General features: G+C 32.4%; 1 protein-coding gene and 1 long non-coding RNA gene across 3 annotated transcripts; one reads left to right on the forward strand and one right to left on the reverse strand.

The window, feature by feature from the left end:
• Positions 1-130: 130 nt before the first annotated feature.
• Positions 131-1,886, forward strand: LOC132271422 (transcription repressor MYB5-like). Its single transcript, XM_059772796.1, has 2 exons — positions 131-572; positions 921-1,886. Exons 1-2 carry the CDS (start codon positions 274-276, stop codon positions 1,606-1,608), a joined length of 987 nt encoding a protein of 328 aa, XP_059628779.1. The 5' UTR covers positions 131-273; the 3' UTR covers positions 1,609-1,886.
• On the reverse strand, positions 1,488-11,552 carry LOC132271423 (uncharacterized). 2 transcript variants are annotated; one of them, XR_009469711.1, is made up of 4 exons: positions 11,251-11,552; positions 9,579-9,675; positions 5,034-5,136; positions 1,488-1,628 (listed from the first exon to the last, which is right to left on the reverse strand). It is a non-coding gene; the product is annotated as an uncharacterized LOC132271423 (long non-coding RNA). The 2 variants fall into 2 exon arrangements; XR_009469710.1 differs by lacking the exon at positions 1,488-1,628 and adding an exon at positions 2,153-2,257 and having other exon boundaries at positions 11,251-11,541.
• Positions 11,553-16,549: the final 4,997 nt, after the last annotated feature.

Here is a 16,549-nt window from a genome sequence, read left to right on the forward strand (position 1 = left end):
CCTTATCTTAACAATTAAGTTAATGGGCCGTGTAAGAGTGTTAGTGTCAGCCTAGGACAACGAAGGAGTATGGTGCCAATTTGAATCTGTGCGCGTATACATAACGGGCCGTCGAAGCGCGTCAGATTATATCTCCTTCCCTGCACACCCAATTACATTTGCACATTTACAAAAAAGTAGTAGTACAGCATCTACAAAACTCAGCTGGCGTGACCGACCTAGAGAGAGAAACCTGAGTTTCTAGAGAGAGAGAGAAGATAGGGAGTGAGAGAGATGCGGAACCCATCACCATCGTCATCGTCTTCGAAACCCACCACGACGAAGTGTTGTAGCAAGGTGGGTCTGAAGCGAGGCCCGTGGACTCCCGAAGAAGACGAGCTCCTCGCCAATTACATCCGCCGCGAAGGCGAGGGCCGGTGGCGGACTCTGCCGCACAGGGCGGGTCTCCTCCGCTGCGGCAAGAGCTGCCGCCTCCGCTGGGTCAATTACCTCCGTCCCTCCGTCAAGCGCGGCCACATCGCTCCCGACGAGGAGGACCTCATTCTTCGCCTCCACCGCCTTCTCGGCAACAGGTACCTATACATACACTGTATTATATTTATCTATTAATACAACATTCTCAATCTTCTTCGATTTGGGTTTTTAGGGTTTTTTCTCGCCGTGCTGATTTGTACTTACTTTTTGGTCTTTATCATGATTAGGGTTTCACTCATCCTCACTCTATTTTCATTACTGATTAGGGTTTAATTTCTCTATTCTATATCTAGGGTTTCACTGTTTTCCACACACTAGCTTATTTCTTTCAGTGACCGCAATTTTCCAAAGAGATTTGAAAATCTATATATATATATATTGGATCTAAATTTTTATGTGTATATTAATTTGATCTAAACTTTTTTTTCAAATGGGATTGGTTGTAGGTGGTCTTTGATAGCTGGGAGAATTCCGGGGCGTACAGATAATGAGATCAAGAATTACTGGAACACTCACCTTAGCAAGAAGTTGATCAGCCAAGGGATAGATCCCAGAACTCACAAGCCATTAAGCCCTAATTATGAGGATAATAAACCCTCTTCCTCCAAAGCAAATCATATCCCAAACCCTAACCCTAACCCTAATCTCGTTACTTCAACTGATCTTATGGAGGAGGAATCTGCCAGTGCCAATAAAACTGGTGGCGTAGTCGATAAGGGATATGGGATCATCGAGCTCCAGCTCCAGCAGTACCACGAGGACGGAACAGCAGGAAATGATGCTGTGAAAATGCAGAATTCTGATGGTTCCGGAGGGACGGGTTTGAGAAGCAGCCATGGGCTCAGCAGTCAAGATGATGATGATGTTTATAATTACACCGACGATGTGTTCTCTTCGTTCTTGAATTCATTGATCAATGAAGATGTGTTTGATGGCCAACACCAAGTAGTGCAACAACAGCATAATATTAATAATATGATGATTGCACCCGGTGGCGGCGGCGGTTCGGATCCTCTGATCAAGTCTTTTGCCTTTGGTGGTGTGGGATGGGATGCTCCGATCATGAATTCGGTGTCTGCTTTTAACCAAAATGATCCCAAGAGGTTTGAAGATCATGTTGAGAAGCATTTCTGATCAAATCCATCGCCTGCATGCTTTAAGAATGAAGCTTCAGTTCGTTTATTAGTTCTGAGGGTTCTAGGGTTTGCAGTAGTGTTATTTTATGTTTGCTATGTATCTTCTTCCACTTTATCAGCTTTTTATGATCTTGTTGTGGTGGTATTTGTTGTGTTATACTTTGATGATGTTGTAAACAAACCATATATCAACCAGTTATGTATTAATCTGGTGGTATGGGTTTATGTGCTGTTTCCTTTGCATATTATCAAGAAATCGGAATTATAGTGTTTGTACATCTGAATTACACTCATATATATGTATATAATATTTTCTTTTCTCACATTCAAACTTGCATTAATATTTAATCTACTTAATTATAACTCAAGATGGATTCCAATTATTTTCTGAAAAGAAAAGATGGATTCCAATTATTTTTTGAAAAGAAAAGATGGATTCCAATTATTTTTTGAAAAGAAAAGATGGATTCCAATCATTTTGTATGTATGAGCATTGTCATTGGTGTCCTTTGGTGGATAGGCCTCTGGTTTAGAGCTTCCTGGGTTTCTCATTGCACTGTTGATGTATTGTTTTGGTTCTTTTTGTTCCCCCATACTTGGGGGCTCTCTGTACATTCTTCCTTCTTCTAATATAGCTTACCCTTTATCTAAAAAAAAAAGAAAAGAAAAAAAAAAGAAACATAGTTCATGAGCTAAATTTGTCAAAGAAACAAAAAATAGTTATGCAATTGATCGAATTTAAATGCCTAAAAGGAGATAAAGGAAGACTGCTTGATGTTATAAAACTTATAGTAAATGATGTGCTATTCTCCAAAGGTTATGTAAATTTTCATGTATATCAATCAATATGTGTGTGTGTATATATATAAAAGTTTATGCAAATTTCCTAGTTATTTCAATATCAATGAATCAAGCTTGTTCATTATTCAAAATTTAGATTTTGAAACCTCAAAGGTGCACTACAATTGTATGGTAGATAAATGATAATCAACAAAGGAAACAAAGACCAGAGATATATACACACACTAAATTCTTGAGGAATTAACATGATATAGATAACTTTAAGTGGAAAGGACACCTTAAAGTTTTGATAGAAGTTTGATTATTGTGGACAAACCCTAGCTTAAGTTAATTATGTGATTCTAGTGGCATAAAAATACTAATTAGATGGACATTGTTGAAGAATCTCCATTTTAATGGCAGCCAATTAAATATAATTTGACACGTACTCACAGAATCTTCTAATGCTAGGGATATTATGTTGATGATTATTTACAAACAGAAACAGATTCTTAAGTGATTTTTTCGATTTGAGAAATTACATAAGCCTACTAATCTAGTGTTGCTCAACCTTGACATGCATCTCAAGTAATTAATCAAGAAAATGAAATCAAATCACGAGTTTGACTGGTTTTTGCAGTACTCCTGTGAATTTCACGAAAAAATTGGATTGTTTTGTAAAACTAAGCTAATGGTCTATTTAGGGTTGTAAGAGTGCATGCATGAGTACTTCCTATACTCTTCAACACAGGCTAGTTTGGCGTATTCGACATGAGTTCTTATTACCTAGCATATGTAATTTGAGATAGAAAATATGATGTAGAAGTTTATCTTGAGTGATTTCATACTAAAAATTATTAATTCTAAAGTTATTCCTCAAGCAGCTTCTTCAGAATGCATATCTTAATTAGCAAATACATACCATGGCCACATTTTTTTCAATGTTTTTTTTTTGTATTATAATTTCTTCTGCAACTTGTTTAACCTTAATTCGTGTTGTAAATAATTATAATTATCATCTCCAATGACAAGCTAACTTAATCAACCACTAGCTAGCACCAATAATTCAACCAACAAAATCCTATCCCAACCATTGTGGCCGGGGGCTAAAAATATGAACAATCAAATATATAAATTACTAGGCCACTGGCCCGTTGGTTACTACATATTATTTGATTATATATATATATATATATATATATATATATATTACCTTTTCATATATTTTAGTTGAATCTTTTTGTATGTGAACCTCATCCATCTTCTTGCATGACAATTAAAGAATTCACTTTTCTTTTCATTGAAGTTTTCATTAAGGAAGGTACTATTTCATCTACTCTTGTAGATGATATACATGCAACCAATAAGGTCTAGTTCCTAAGCTAATATAAAAGTTAGATTTACTAATTTACACAACAAATTAAACTGGTTTTAGTGTGCCCTCTGTGGCGCCTTCTTAGCAAATGGCAACTTATTGCTATGTCAAGCATGACGTGGGAGAGGAATCTGGTTTCGGATTTCATAGAGATGGTGTGTGAGAAAAGCTCATATTAATTAATTAGCAAGTTGTTGCATTTTCTTTTTAGGGGAATTAATAGGAGAAAAATGAAATAATGAATTTTGAGGTGAGAAATTTTTGTAAGAATACAAAAAAGTAATGTCTAGCTTCGGTATATATTTCAGATATATTCCATCTCTAGAATCATGAGTTACAGTATTTTGTTCTGGAAGCGACATTATAGTCAGCGAAACCTAAAGAGATAACAAAAAGTTGCATGACTAGTTTCTCAATTGCATGCATTTATTTTTTTATTTAATCATTTTCTCAATGTTATTACAACTAGTGCATGGCAATTCTTGTGTCAATAGATTCGTACTTTTAGTATTAGAGTCTTTCCTAAAGTGTATATGGTTCATCAACTCTTCTAGCTAGCCAATATATATACCTAATCATAAGAGTGTGAACTGTGTGATACAGACTTTTAAGTTCACTTCCCATGCAAAATTATTTGAAACTAATTATATTCTTTAACTTTAGCTAAACTTTTCTTCAAAAAAATGCAACCATGTGCCCCTATGAGAATTTTAACCACCGACCTTCTACTTTGAAAGATGACAAAGTACCATTGGACTACAACCTTTGTCATGCACAAATATGTGTGTGTGTGTGTGAAATAAATGAAGAATTCGTAAAACAGCATGTAGAGTTCAGATTTTCCACTGCCAAATGTAAATTATCTTGTCTAAATTGCACCGGACCAATTTCAAAGGATTAATATAATACTTCAGAAATAAAAAAGAAAAGAAAAGAAAAGAAAAAAAGAGAAGTTAATTATGCAGCATTCAGCTTTTTGGAAAAGAGATAATTTATGCTCATAATGAAATGTATATTGAACTGCACATGCATGCTTTGACATTCACAGTAATTCATGGCTAAACTATTTGAATTTATCCACACATTTGATTGTATGTTATCGTTTGGACAAAAAAGGAGAGAGCTAGTAGACATAAAACCACAATATGGTTGTTCTTAGCACATCAATGGAGACAATTATATCATAGAAACTAATACTTTTTACTTGCATGTATATATATATATATATATATATATATATTGGAAATGTAAGGGAAGAAGCCACTTACTGTCAATGAAAAGACCAAGAGATCATTAAATCAATGTGGCATCCCTATCCCTTCCAGATGAGCTTCTGTGCGACCCAAAAATCTGCAATAGCATATATCCTACCTGGATTTTAGGGAATATATAATATGATTAATTTACTTGATAATTAGCATGCAAAATAAAAAAAGCATTGCATTATTCAAGGAATGTGAAAAATAATCCATACATTTTTTCTTCACACTTGCTGATTTAACACTCATGGATAGAAACAGGTCAGATTGCTAATATTTGTGTATGGTCTTTCAAAGGTTAATACAGGTACTGATTAAAAGGAAAATTGGTGCCTGTTCGTTTGCTTTTTTGAAAATAGTTTTTAGTTTCCCGTGCAGTAAGCGTATATCCTTACTATGAAAGGTGAAAAAGAATAATTAATTTATTGATATGGGACAAAATTAGGAGACACAACATCGTAGTCATTATTTACCCCAGAATTAAAAAAAACCCAACATCATAGTCATTATGCTAAAACCTACAGTACAAGATAGACTTTCAAGTACTCCGTAGTTATCAAGGATAAAAGTAGTTGTTCTGAGAATAGAGAAAAAGCAAACCAATATGCATGCCTACGATTTGAATCATCTGCAGAATTATGGTTGGTTCACTATGAAGCTTGGTTGTGACCTACCCAAAAATGGGGAAAAAAAAAACACTGCATATATATATATATATATATATATATATATATATATATATTTTAAATCCCAATGCCAGCCAGTTTTCTAGGTGCGTGCAAAATGTGGAAGGTATTGTGATTGCTGAGAGTGGCTCATATTCGTTGAATGAAGTGGGTGTGTAATGGTAAGACTCAAATCACCCAATCGAAATTAGTAACCGCGGTTATTGTATTTGTGACTGTGGCTAACACTACTCCAGAAATGTGATGGAGAATGCATCATTTGGTATTGATGCTTCAAAATCAAGCACGCTCCATTGCTTGCACAGTTGCACACTTCGGGGTTTTGCCACGACTAATCCACAGACAAGTGCAAGACGCTTCCCACACAGTTTGAGGTATGGTCCCTAAAAAATTATTTATTTTTAGGAGGAATCAATCCTGACACATGTTATCTTTGACACTGTTGTAATGGTTATGATCAACGTTGACAGTCTTTAGACCTACATACAATTTATAGACATGTAATTTCTTACCCCCTAAAAGATCTAGTAAGCTAAATAATTGATCAATTCCTAGGTTATTGACAAACAATCTCAAAGGGTTGAGTGAAAATTCTTATAAAATGGATGCTTTATGTAGTGATACTCTTTCTAAACCCAAAATTGAACTATTCTTAGTATTTCCTTCTCATCACAGACTCTTCAAGTCCTTCCCTTCTTGCCTTGCTTATTTAAATCTATTCAAAAGGTTGCTAAAAAGGGAGAGATCTAGGGTGCACACAATTTGATTCCATTATGGGTTAAATTGGAACTGAACCCATTCCAAGAGGTTCTAAAACGAAAACAAATAGTAAAAGACTGATTTAATTCATGGTTTTAGAACTCTAGACCTCCCAAGAACATATAATACATATATATATATAGTAATCGGTTCAGTTCGATTAAGATCTAAATTAGAATCGAATCGTAAATGTACATTCCTTATTTTAAAATCAAAACTGAATGAACCTCAGCAAAATTAAACTAAATTATTCTCTACGTATCAATTTATTGATACCAAATCATTTTTTTTATGCAAATATGAGGATTAAAATCATTGATTCAACCAATGCCTCTTGTTTATTCATCAATCTTCAGTTCTCATCATTACTTTGTGTGTCACTTGTCTCTTCAGCTGCTTCAATTCCAAAAACCCTCCAACTGGGAATTTTTATGGCAGTGTGTATGCGCATTTAGGGGTGACAATTCGCGTTCGTGGGTCGTATCGATATAAGAATATTATACTAAATAGATAAACTCAAACCCAACCTATTTAATAATTGTATCGAGAATTCTCAACACTAACCCAACCCGTTTATTAAATAAGTAAACGTGTTAACTCTCAAAACGAAACATTTAATATTTAATGCAAATATTAAATAATAGAAAAAAATTATCATAATTAACTTAAATATTCAAAATAAAAAGAAAAATCGTAAGGCATAGATAAGGTTTATGTTAAAATGATTTAACCATCCATAATAATTGAGTTTAAACAGGTAACGTATTATATAGGTTATATTAGCAATTATAACATTTGGGTTAAATGGGTCATAAACGGGTTATATCGGTTGAACCCCTCAATCATAACCTGACACGATTAAGTAAACGGGTTAATCGTGTCAATCTTTTTATGACCTAAACCCGTTTATGTCAACCTCAAACCCTTTTAACTCGTGTTGTGTTCGTGTCGTGTTGTCGTGTCATAAGTTGCCACCCCTATGCACATCACCATTCACATTCACGCGGCAAACAGAGCAATTATATACTATTTCATACAAATTTAATATATGTGGAATTATGGTCCACATTTTAGATACTACGTATTAAATTAAGAAGAATCATATAAATTTACGAGACAATTATGGGATTTTTTAAACATAAGTTAAAAATGAATTAGGAGAAATTATTACATATTTCTGAAAATATTGACACGGAAATAAAAGTGTTGAAAATGCATAAGCTTTATTCAACTTTTTCGTTAAGTGTCTAATAGTGATTGACCGGGAGAGGTAGAGCTTTGCTATGGGCTGGGGGCCTATTAAAAAAGTTCTAAAAAGCTTTATATGTATATATATACATACATATATAGCCCAGAAAGACTTACAGGTGCATAAGCCCAAACATTCCCCAAATATTTAAACTCTATTGATATCATAACCCAATACCTTAGTTTCTTAAGCCCAATAACAATTATAAATCAAATATATAGTGTGTATAATATATAATATACCATATTATTGTCCTTTGTTTTTAAAATCAAAGCTAGGAAGTTTCAAACATTTTATTCTTTGTAGTAACCAATTAAAGTTACTGGAAGTCTCAATTAACCTCAAACTGGGAAGAACCAAAAAAAAAATAGAAGAAGAAGTTTCGTATCTTATTATTTTTCTAGTTGATATTTGATCTTATAGATTTATTTTTGTACATATCCATGTTATACTTGACTAGATATATATAAATATTTTCTATCTCTCTTTGTAAACAAATATGCCAAAGTTCGACTAGATATATTCTTGTATACATCTAATAAATAATAATAAAAAAATTGTTTATAAATAATAGTCTTGTATTAAATTTTCTAATGTATGAAAAATAATTATTATATTTTGGCCTACTTAGGCCCCCCCGTCGTAGAATCCTGGCTCCACCTGTGGCCAGGAGTTGATATGATTTCAAAATTATATAATAATTAGAATTTTTTTTCCATGTGGTAGGTCCAGGCTGTGAAATCAAAAAGATAAATTGGGCCGGGGTCAGCCCAACCAGCCCAGATTGTATATCTTACGTGTTCATTTAGGCCTGGCCCATATTGAAATCTGAACAAAAAGCTTGAACGTGGCCCAGTTAGTAACACTGCTTACAGAGAGGATTTTTGCCAGCCCAAAAATCATGACATCATCCTCACTTAATATTAAGAATCATACAAGCGGAGGAAGAGCGAGTTCGAGAGCGGAAGTACGAAAGCGACAAAATTTAAGTCACACATAGTGGGAATGAGAGCAAAAGCAGGAGCAGGAGTTGGAGAGCGAATTTGAGAATCAGAGTGTCAAAATGACAAAATTTAAGTCACACATAATGGGAATGTGAGCGAGAGAGTGTGCGAACCGTGAGAGCTGTAGCGTGCTCGGAGCATGAGAGTAGCACTCGTTGAGAAAGATTGTATTACTTAGATTAGAACTATTAAAATTAACTTAATTAGTTTTAAATTGAATTTATTATTATCTTAAATTGGGTCAAAGCTAGGTTCAAGCCTTTCTTGAACAGTTGAACTTAACTCTAGGCGTTGAATAATTTGTTTTATTTATTTATTTTTTATGAGATAGTGAGAAAATATAATATACACAGAGTTAACCCAAGTTCAACTACAGATATAAAACCTTCAACCAAGCTCTCCAACACGAGCTCGACCCGTGCTCAAAATGGCTGAAAAATCGGACTAAAAATCAAGTTAATCTTGGTTTAGCCTGCCGTTCAAGTGGAAAATTTTGAATTTAGATTAACTCGTCCAAGTTACACCCGCTTGTGTGTAATATTATATACACGCGTGTACTTATAACACTCAAACCTCCTCACTGTGTGTAGTTATATACTCCTGTAATCTCATCAACCTTCACTACAACCTTATAAAACATTTAATGCATATAGAATTTACAACCCTACGTTTCCTAAAGGTAACTACAGTCTATATTTAGCAAAATGCATGTAAATATTAAATATTTATTTATTATTATTATTATTTTCATACCTTAACATAGCACTATATAAGACTTATAAGTATCACTCACAATCAAAAATCAAGTCAGTAAATAATATTCCGTACTATGTAACAATATGTAAAGGATTATTACCTAGCGTGGTCTTCGATGAGTTATTCTTAACGTCATTCTGAAAATTCTAACTAGCCGTTTGAAAACTCCATCTTACTAGTGGCACCCAAAAATGACCCTACAATATAATGGCACAAACATTTAGGAATTGAGTAAAGTACATGAAAAGTTACCAGAAATTTTACAAGAAGTACCCTAAAAAAGTAACACTAACGTTAAATTTAATGGCTGCACAGAATGTTGATTTGGTCACGAGGGTATTCAAATCATGTGGTTGTGGACATTTTTCCTTTGATTTTTGACCTAATATTCATGGACTCAAATCAGACCCTCCACTCAAACTACCAGTCCTTTTGGCACTTGTGTGATTGGTAGATGGTTGACTTGTTTCAGACAAATTAGGTTATTATAGTGCAACTTGTTTGACCATCTGATTTGTTGACTTTCCAAATTAAATCTCACTTGTCAGGAAAAAAAAAAAATATATATCTCACTTACATTCCAAACGCGTTATTATTTTTACCATTATTTGTAACTTGGATATATTGTTCAAGTGGTTGAGTGGTTAGGAGTATGCATTCAAACTTTACATTATTTTCTTTCATCTAATTAATCACTAACTCTAACATTTTTATCTCGAAAGATAAAAAAAAGTCATTGTCTTAGCCAATTACTTTATGACACATAATCTCAGTCAATCATATGATACATAAATAAGTATGTCAGCTTTGCGTCAACTTTATCAATTTGCAACTTTATAATTAAAAATAGAACGCATTTTTATCTTGAAAATAAAAAAAATCATTGTCTCAGCCAATTACGTTATGACACATAATCTTGGCCAATCACGATTCACGTTATGACACATAAATAAATGTGTCAGTTTTTTTGCAACCTTATAATTAAAAATAGAACGCGTTTTGAAAATATGTTTCAATTGATTTTTTTTTTTATTTTTATTTTTTTGAAATATAACTCCATATGGAAACATGTTAAAAATGACCTAAAAGAAACAAAAATGTAATTTTGTCTTGGTGTATCAAAAAAGTTAAAAATAGTGGAACTATGGTGCACTTTTCCAAAATTGCCCTTCAGGACCAATTATCCATTTTTTTTTTTTTCCCAAGTGCTAACACAAAACCAGGTCTACAAGAAATATGAATTTACATGACAAAGAGTATGGTTCACCTTTGTCTCTTTGACCTGCTGCTAGAACCTAAATGGAGGGATTCATCAAGCTAAGCCTTAACATTGTATCTATTATATATATATATATATATATATATATCAACATTGAAATATATGCAGTACAAATTTTGAAGAACAGAGTATGCATTTTCATGGAAAATTTTTAGCCTCTTCAATGTCTAACATGAAAAAACAAAACAAACGAACGAAAGCGAACAAAAAGTGAGCAAAACACATACAATAAACTCAAAAAGAAATATATATATATATATGTATATATATGTATTAGTTTCTTGGATATATATTCAAGAAACTAATATATACAGGGACTATTTTGCTATGAAAGAAAAAAATGACACCAACTTTCAACTAAGTAAATTTCATTAATGAATTTCATAAAGCATGTACACACGCATATATACATACATGAAAAACATTTTGCAAAAACCATATATCTTTGAAAGAAGAAGAAGAAGAGGAGGAGGAGGAGGAGGGTGTCACTGACCTCTAAACCGCGAGTCTGAAAGAATTGTAAGATGAAAAAAAAAACTGAACACGAAATTTTTTTTTTTTTTTTTTTTTTCCCGAGCCTTTTGCTTTCTGCATTGTTGTGTGATATTAATAAAATGATGGATGAGGTCAGATGAAATCTGAGTGAAGCAAATTAAAGAAAGAAGAATGTAAAAGGTATGAGCAAAAGAGAATCAGAGAGTTTCATGTATCAGAAAGTTCAGAGGTTTGATTTTTATGCCCCACAACCACTCTCAAGTCTTATATATGCCTCTTCTATTTTGATAGCCAATGAGCTAATAAAAATGACCCACCTAATAATATTGCTTATATTACTTAGATTGACCGGTAGATTCTCTCCTATACACACACGTATACATATATATATATATACACACACACACACAGCCAGGAGATTTTATATGGCTGCATAGGACCAACCAAACATTCTAACCAATGAAGCCATGATATATATATATAAAAGTTAGACACAAGTCACCAACTCTTCTTCAACCGGCCATCAGCTGAAGGGTATTTTTGTCATTTTGAAATTATTGTTGATCACTAACTTACTTGGGTCCTAACTTTGTTGGGTCCAATTTCAAGGACTTTCCTTGTGGATTTGTAGGGCTGAAATGAAATGGACATGCATTGGGCCTAGTCACAGCAACTAAATATATTCAAAAGGAGTTCCCCACACACACACACACACACATATATATATTTGATTTTAGGGTATTATCGTCATTTAGGAAACTTGGTCTGCCATTTATTATATAGTTTGCTCAAGTTCTTTTGCCATTTGTAGGGAAGTTGAAAACACAAAGTTACTTAAACACCCTTACATTTAATTTGAGTTAAATGTGCATTGGGCCCGAAAGCAACCACACACGCCTGCACAAGGAGTTCCGTACACACATATATATTCAATTTCAGGGTATTATCGTCATTTATGAATTTTGTTTGCCATTTATGGGTTTGCTCGAGTTCTTCTTCGAGTAGTACTTAATATTCTATTTAGTAGAGCACCCAACTTCCCGACACGGCATGCCTGTGTTTAAGTCTCCCCTCTCCTAATTTGCCAGGAAAAAAAAAAAAAAAAAATTCATCTTTAAAGTAACATTATGACATGTAAGAATGTGGTCAAGAGCTAAGTCACATAAAGCGGGAATAAAAGTGAATTCGAGAGTGAGAGCGTGAATGTAGAAAAATTTAGAACGTACTTAATTTGTAATTCTGAAAATAGTTTTTTGTTATCAAAAAACCGAAAATAAAAAAATTATACAAAAAATTCTGCTTGGTTCAGTTTTCTGAAAATTATTTTATGAAAACTGAGTTATAAAAAAACATGTTTTCAGATAACTATTTTTTATAATTCTTCTGTTATCTGAATTTTTAAAAATTATTTTCAGAGTTAACCAAACAAATCGTTACACATATTGAGAGGAAATAGGGCGAGGTTAACAAATCTTCAACCCACAGTTCAATTATGGGATTAGTAGGCACCAAAGGGTCTGCAACCTACCATTCTACAGTTGAGCATTTATGATATATTGTACATGCACCATGACAATGAAGAAAGGAAGCTAGCTTCCCAACTACCTAATTTAGGTTGCTCCAAAAGGTACAACTATAATATATTTAATATATATTTTTTTTCACCTTATGGGAAAAAAATTTCACAGAAGGCACATTATTTGGTTTAGAAATGTATACTTTCTAGAAAAAGAAAAGGAAAAGAAAAGCAAATCTTACCAATCTCTTCACATTTTTTTGTTTTGTTTTGTTATTGTTTTCACTAATTTTTTTTTTTATAATAAAAAATAAAACCAATAATAATAAGTTCTAAGGTAGGTAAGATTTTATGCATCTCCTAGAATTTGGATGTTATTCATGTTGGCGATCAGTCTGTGTTCCTAATGGTCTTTGATCCCCCAATGTGCCATTTCTCACAATGAATGGTAGAACACTAGCTATATAAAATATAATATTGGATTCATCTAGAAGACTAGAACCCAGTGGCTCAACAAAGTGTGTGTGTGTATATATATATATATATATATTTGGAATTCAGAATTTGCTTCGTCAGGGACCTTTGTACTCACCTGAAGTTACAAATCGAGAGTGCTACAATTGGTCCCAAAATTACAGTATCGGTTAAATCAGAGATTATAATGAAATGTTGGGGTTCAAAATCAGAATATAATACAACCCAATTCCTTATTTTACCATCACCACCAAACCCCTAGGCAAGAAATATTTTTGAGATATGTTGCTTGATTCACTAGCATTAGACATAAGAGAACAAATGAAAAGATTTAATATGTGAAAATCTTATGGTCTGCTCTGTATGTCATTTAGAAAATAGTTTTGAAGAATTCAAAAGATACAAAAATGACAATTCTCTAAAATATCTTTTTTAATTGAGTTTCTAGAAAACAGTTTAGTATGCTTTTGTATAATTTTTTTATTTCGTTCTCAAAACAATTGAATCAAACACAAACACGCCCTTAAGAATGATTTGAGTTCAACTCTTTTAATAAATGAATTCAAAAATGTCGTTAGAGTGGGGGTGGTTTATTTAATAAATCCCACCAACTGGGCCCTCAACGAGTTTGAACTTTACATCAATATTTTGGTTTATTTATTTGCAATCCTAGACATATGAATTTCGCTACATCTCTAATTTTTAATATTATTTTTTGAGGGCAATAATGTTAAGAATTATTGATATAGTTGTTAGAGGGAAGTCGATAAAAGTCATTAGTGGTTGCTGGTATTGAAGGGAGTTGTTATTGATGATGAAGAATAATAGGGACCGAATTAGTAAATATGTAAGGCTCAAAGACGGATTCTCAAATGCTGAAAACTACCCAATAAGTTGGTTTACATCTTTTTAAGTACTAAAAGTTTTTAAGTGTTAAAATTTTGTTTTTGTATTTTCAACGCATTCAGTGGTAAGCAATGTTTCCGTCTCTTGTAATTTTATCCTATTGTAAATAGGATTTATCGTTTTATCAAATGCGCTTTGTAATTTATTAAAAAAAAAAGCCCTACATAAATGGAGCTATTTTTGTCTAAGGGAATTAACACGTTTAACCTAAGTCACGTAATTATTCTCAATGAGTGTCACTCTCACGTTCCGAGCGCACTCTTACTCTCACGCTCCACGCATGTTTTGGCTCAAATTCTCACTATTTATGACTTAATTCTAGCGTTTAACACTTATTTGGTATGATTTCGTTCTTTATAAGAGAATGGATAGTCCTTTTTCTTTAATTATTATTTTTTATTAACAGGACCAAATTGTCACTATTTATGACTTAATTCTACCGCTCTCACGCTCCTGTTCTCGAATTCACTCTCGCTCTCGCTTCATGTGACTTAGCTTTTAACACTTATTTGGTATGATTTCGTGTGAATAGATAGTCCTTTTTTTTTTTAATTATTATTTTTTATTAACAGGACCAACTTTGAATAATTAACTAGTACAATTTCTAAAGCAATGAGCTGTGTCAGATGGTCTCGATCATGCTTTGAAACTAAAAATATTTTACTGGATATGCGAATGACTAAAAAATATTAAGAAAAATAATATTACATATATATAGATTCAGACTATATATCATCACACCATAACAAAATGAAATAATCAATCTTATCAAGTTCGTAGATGTATGTGGTTGGTAGTCATACTCATGTTGCCGTCGAACTTGACAGCCCTCCAAATTGATGAAGATGAGTAGATTACCATGACTTGGATTCCATACTCGGATATTAATCATTTTTCATCTTGTTATTTTCATTCACCTTCAATCTCAAGTGTTTCTACGCAAACCAATACATAAGGCATTTGTATTTTTTGGTAGTCATAAAATATATACAAACAAAAAAATAAATTAAAATTTAATAAAAATAACTTATTCATTATAAGTTTCACCCGATGGACTCGACTTCAACCTTGATCATTGTCAAATATCGAAAAATAAAAATAAAAGAAAATATTTTACATAAAAAAAAAATTCCGTAGGAAAAAAATAAAATATTTTATCTAAAAAAATTGAAAAATATTTTTCGTCCAAACAAAAGAAACCTTAAAATTAAACAATACCAGAGAAAAAAAAAAAAAAAAAAAAATTGATTATCTCATCAACTCTATTTGAGAAATACTTTAATGCTCCTATTAGATCAAGCTAAAAAGCCTATTATTGTCCTATTAGAGAAATACTTTAATGCTCTTACATGCTATCAGTAACTAATTTAATGTCGACACGCAGTGATATGATCCACTAAATATGTGATAAAGATATAATTGGTTGATAAGATGACAGTGTTAGGACGAATGGAGGAAAGTCTCTACCTGAGCTAAGGACTAAGTCCTAATTATGAAAAAAAAGGACCAAGTCCTCCTATCCAACATATTGCTCGGTCATAAATATGAAAATATTAATAGATGGGAGCATAAATAGGGGATAGTTTTTACCATGAATGTGGATAAGAGGACTATCAGAAAAAGCTCACAGATCTAATATGCTACTTTCAGGGGCGGCTCGAGCCTTAAGCGAGTTAGGCGTCCACCTAAGGTGCCTTGTATGTGATATATTGTAGTATTTGTTTCTTTATTGAATATTAATTCTAAAAAATTTATATCCTGAAGTAACTTTTTTTTTTTTTTTTTGTTTTCTTTCTCCTTATATTCACGCTTTTTTATTCTGATTTTTCTCCTCTCTCAGCCCTCTCAACAAGTTACTTACAACTTACAAGTCATCTCCTTTCTCAGTCTTCTCTCATTACAACTTTGCAATTTTCTTTTTTCTCGACTCAATATTCAATAGTCTCAAATCTCAATTTGAACACAGTTTTCTTTTATTGAAGAACTTGTAGCAATATTGAATTGAGACTTTCTAAATCAGGTTATATTGTTCTTTTTTCTTTAATTATTTTTTAGTTTTACTAACTTTTGTTATTATAAATTTGTATATATTTATATTTTTCATATATTTGTATATTTGTTTGAGAGTTGTGAGTTTTGTGACTATTTTTACTCATATTTTAATATGTATGTTAGAAAATATGAATACAAATTTGAAAAACTTTAAAAAAGAAAAGAAAGAACGATAGATAAACTAATTCAATTTCAAAAGGGAGTTATTGATAAATTTGTTACAACTAATAATCAAAACCTAACAAAAAATTTAAATGAAAATTCAGCAAATGAACAATCAAATCATCTAAAATAATTAGAAGATTATACAATAGTGAAAAGAATTAGAAGATTATACAATAGTGAAAGA

The sequence above is a fragment of the Cornus florida genome, unplaced genomic scaffold (assembly GCF_030987335.1).
Source record: "Cornus florida cultivar Cherokee Brave unplaced genomic scaffold, ASM3098733v1 CherokeeBrave_3.0.0_Hap2_Chr08, whole genome shotgun sequence".
Taxonomy (NCBI): domain Eukaryota; kingdom Viridiplantae; phylum Streptophyta; class Magnoliopsida; order Cornales; family Cornaceae; genus Cornus; species Cornus florida.

Bases quoted from the DNA above. Each gene is read 5' to 3' on its own strand.
- LOC132271422 (XM_059772796.1), top strand. From the start codon at position 274: ATGCGGAACCCATCACCATCGTCATCGTCTTCGAAACCCACCACGACG. The intron at 573-920 runs GTACCTATACAT...GATTGGTTGTAG, and splicing joins CACCGCCTTCTCGGCAACAG to GTGGTCTTTGATAGCTGGGA.